The sequence below is a fragment of the Marmota monax genome, unplaced genomic scaffold, assembly GCF_021218885.2.
Source record: "Marmota monax isolate L192 unplaced genomic scaffold, Marmota_monax_Labrador192_F-V1.1 WCK01_AAM20220418_F8-fsc00054, whole genome shotgun sequence".
NCBI classification, from domain to species: domain Eukaryota; kingdom Metazoa; phylum Chordata; class Mammalia; order Rodentia; family Sciuridae; genus Marmota; species Marmota monax.
The window spans coordinates 3,608,169-3,611,845 of NW_026692145.1; the positions used below are offsets into that span (position 1 = coordinate 3,608,169).

General features: G+C 36.6%; 1 protein-coding gene across 1 annotated transcript; it reads left to right on the forward strand.

Moving 5' to 3' along the window:
- Positions 1 to 769: 769 nt before the first annotated feature.
- LOC124109981 (olfactory receptor 11L1-like) lies at positions 770 to 1,708 on the forward strand. The gene has a single exon (XM_046468997.1). The coding sequence runs from the start codon at positions 770 to 772 to the stop codon at positions 1,706 to 1,708; it is 939 nt and encodes a 312-aa protein (XP_046324953.1).
- The last annotated feature ends 1,969 nt before the right edge of the window (positions 1,709 to 3,677 follow it).

The window sequence follows — 3,677 nt, forward strand, 5'->3', positions numbered from 1 at the left end:
GTGCTCCTTTTATCCTTCCCCCTCTTTTTCTCCTCCTCTTCCTTGTTCTTTCTATATCTCTGTCACTGTGTCTCTGTTTCTGACTGTTCTTTCTCTCTTTTTCTCTTTCCCTCCCTCCTTCCCACTTTTTCTCCCTTAGTTTTCTAAACTCAGTCCTTCCTTGCAACAATCCTTACTCCCTCTACCTGAAATGTTCTCCCTTACTCACACTCTTTACTATTGCTAGTTTACTCTTACACTACTGTATTGTGCCTCTTCTATTATTTAATGAACTTGTTTTAAGGACTAGACATACTTTGTCATGATGAAACACAATACATATAATTTAATTGGTATGGAATTTCTAAAACAGGAAACAAAATTGATCACAGATCTTATGCAATTTACACATAGATGGCTAGGGATATTCATTGTTGATGATAATACCAGCAGCAACAGCAGAGGAAACCAGAGTCAGATCTCCAAGAATTGAATACTTCTTCCTATTTTTACATATTAAAAACTGCATATTTATGTGTCATAGTCACAATTTCAAGAACCTATTCATTCTAAATATGGTGAGATAATTAAAGTCATAGATTAACTTTCCAAATGGCTCCTGGGAGGCTATGGTCAAATATATTAATTAAGTTTAAGAATCTTGCATGTCTACAGAGAAGCCAATTATGCTTGATATGTATAGTCTCTTGTTTGATTTTTTCTAAAAATAGTATTTGATCAATGGTTATTCTTTAAATTTTTACTTATGTATTTATTTTAGATCCAAATCATGGCCAGCAGTACAGATGAAAATACAACTCAAATTTCAGAAATTATCCTTTTGGGTTTTGGGGATCTCCATGGATTTCAGTTTCTTCTTTTTGGGATATTTCTGACCATTTATGTGATGACTCTCATAGGCAATATGGTGATCCTAACTGTGGTGTCAGCTGATTGCTCCCTTCATACACCCATGTATTTCTTTCTTGTCCACTTCTCCTTCCTAGAGATTGGTTATACTACTACCATTGAGCCCATAATGTTGAGGACATTGCTGTCAGCTCATGTACCTATTTCCTTCCCAGCCTGTGCTTGCCAGTTTTATTTTTTTGCTTCCCTCGTGGCTACAGAATGCTTCTTCCTGGCTGTAATGTCTTATGATCGCTATATAGCCATCTGTAACCCACTGCACTACTCCAGCATCATGGACTTCTGGGGTTGCTTACACCTAGCTGCTGCCTCTTGGCTGGCTGGATTTCTGGCACCCATCCTTCTCATGGTCCTCATTTTTCGTTTAACATTCTGTTCTGCTAATGAGATTGACCACTTCTTCTGTGATTTGAAGCCCATCATGAAACTTGCCTGCACTGATACTCAGGTAGCTGAGATGACCTCTTTTATATGCACCTCTCTATTTGCCCTTGGCCCTTTCCTGCTGACCCTGGCTTCCTATATTCACATTATTTCCACTATTCTGAGGATTCCTTCTGCCACAGGGAAGCAGCGGGCTTTCTCTACCTGTTCTTCACACCTAACAGTGGTCAGTCTCTATTATGGGACACTGGGAATTGTCTATGGTTTCCCATCAGGGCCTCAGTATGAAGACATCTTAAAGTTGCTTTCCCTTCTATATACAGTGCTTACTCCTTCACTCAACCCTGTCATTTACACCCTAAGGAACAAGGATGTGAAAGTAGCTCTGAGAAAATTGGTGCAACGAGGGAAATAGACCTGGGCTAATTATGTTTGAAGCTTTTAGTGGATATGGGCATTTATTGAAAACCCCAACAACACAAAAATATTTCTATAGCATCAACAGTAGTTCATGTTAAATTGATGAGTTTTCCCATGTTTCATCAACACTCTCCCTGTTCATGAACCGGAAGTGTGTTAAGTTTCATTTGTTGGACATTTTGTAGGTACGAGGCACTATACTAATTCCTTCTGTGGATCATTGTGCTAAATCCTCATAGTAACATTAGGAAGTAGCTACTATTATTGTCCCTATTTTACAGATCACAACTTATTCTCAAAGACTAATTCGTTTACTCAAAACCATCCAGCTAGATTGTAATGAAACCACAATTTGAATCTGAGCCCAAGGCTCACCTATCAGCAAACTCATACTCTTTTCACTGACTGATGGGTTTCTTGGACCATGGAAGATATTAGTGCTGATAACCTTTCTTAGGTGAACATTGTTTAGATGTAAGGTGAGAAGGAAAAAAGAAATGTGTTGCAGTTTAATACCAATGTCCCCCCTTTCCCCCTCAAATTGTTGATAAAAATATCCTGGCATTAAAATTAATTTTAACTTTTTAATATATATTTTATTTTTTAGTTATAGTTGGACACAATACGTTTATTTTATTTATTTATTTTTATGTGGTCCTGAGGATTGAACCCAGGGCCTCATACGTGCTAGGCAAGCACTCTACAGCTGAGCCACAACCCCAGCCCAATTTTAACTTTTTATTTAAGGATTATTCATAAGAACAAAAGATTAAAAGCAATCTAATTTGTTCAATGCATTAAAATACACACACACAATGGAATATAATACATCTATGAATAAACAAACATAAACAACAAAAACAAAGAACAAGTGATTTCTGCATGTGCTGACATGGACAGATCTACACATTATATTTTGAGTGCAAAAACTCAGTTGTAGTGCAGTGCGTATAGTCTGGCACCATTTGTGCAAAAAAGGTAAAAGAAAAATATAATATAATTACTTATAGGTTCATAGAATGTTCTAAAAATACATACAAATTTTGTGGTATCAGTTGCCTCAGCATTTACTGAACATAACAAACCCCCACAATTTGATGTGTTCTCATTTCTAGAATGGAAAACCCAAGGGAGAAAATATGAGCTCTATGTTTAATGCTCTCAGTCCACCATTGTTGGTACAATAATAAAGGCCTGCAAGGGACTGTCAAGAAGTAAGAATGATTTCCTAGGCTCTTCTTCCTTATCATCAGAGTGATCTTCCTATAATAGAAATATGTCTACATTCTTCAGTATTTAATCAACCTCTGCTACAAGGACCGCCAATTAAGAACATAATAAATGTCTCATACTCTTTGTGACTCCGTGACTTTGTACATGCTGTTTCCACTTTTGCTTCTGCCTCCCTCCTCCTGTGTTAACTCCTTTCCATCCTTCAATTATTAAATATTAAATGTCACACACTCTGTGAAGTTCTCTAAGCCTTTACTGTCCCTCTAAAGTTTTTCCTATGCTAGTACAAGACTTTGAACATATTTCTGTTTTAGCATTATATTGTCTAGAGTAATTATTTGCATATGTGTATTTCTGCCCATCTAATAATAAATTCCTATAAGGTAATTTGTCCCTGCCTAAAGTACTGGCTAGGCTGTATAATGCTTTCAGAATAGTTCCAGTTCTAAAAGTCTGATATTTTTCTTGGGACAAATTTGACAGTAGATCATGTGGTAAGAGGTAGAGAATCTTGAACATTTCCTCTTAGGGTCAGGGAACAGCATTGCTTTGGGCCATTGGAAACAAAGATAAAATCATTCATTCATTCATTCATTCATTCATTATATTTTTTGCATACTTGTTAAATATAACTTCAACATATAATAAATATGTTAAATATAAATTTAAGTGTAGCAGGACATCATGATGCATGCCTGTAATCCCAGCAGCTCAGGAGGCTGAGGCAGGAG

What these genes read in the sequence shown, in the direction of transcription:
- LOC124109981 (XM_046468997.1), top strand. Translation starts at nt 770, where the DNA reads ATGGCCAGCAGTACAGATGAAAATACAACTCAAATTTCAGAAATTATC.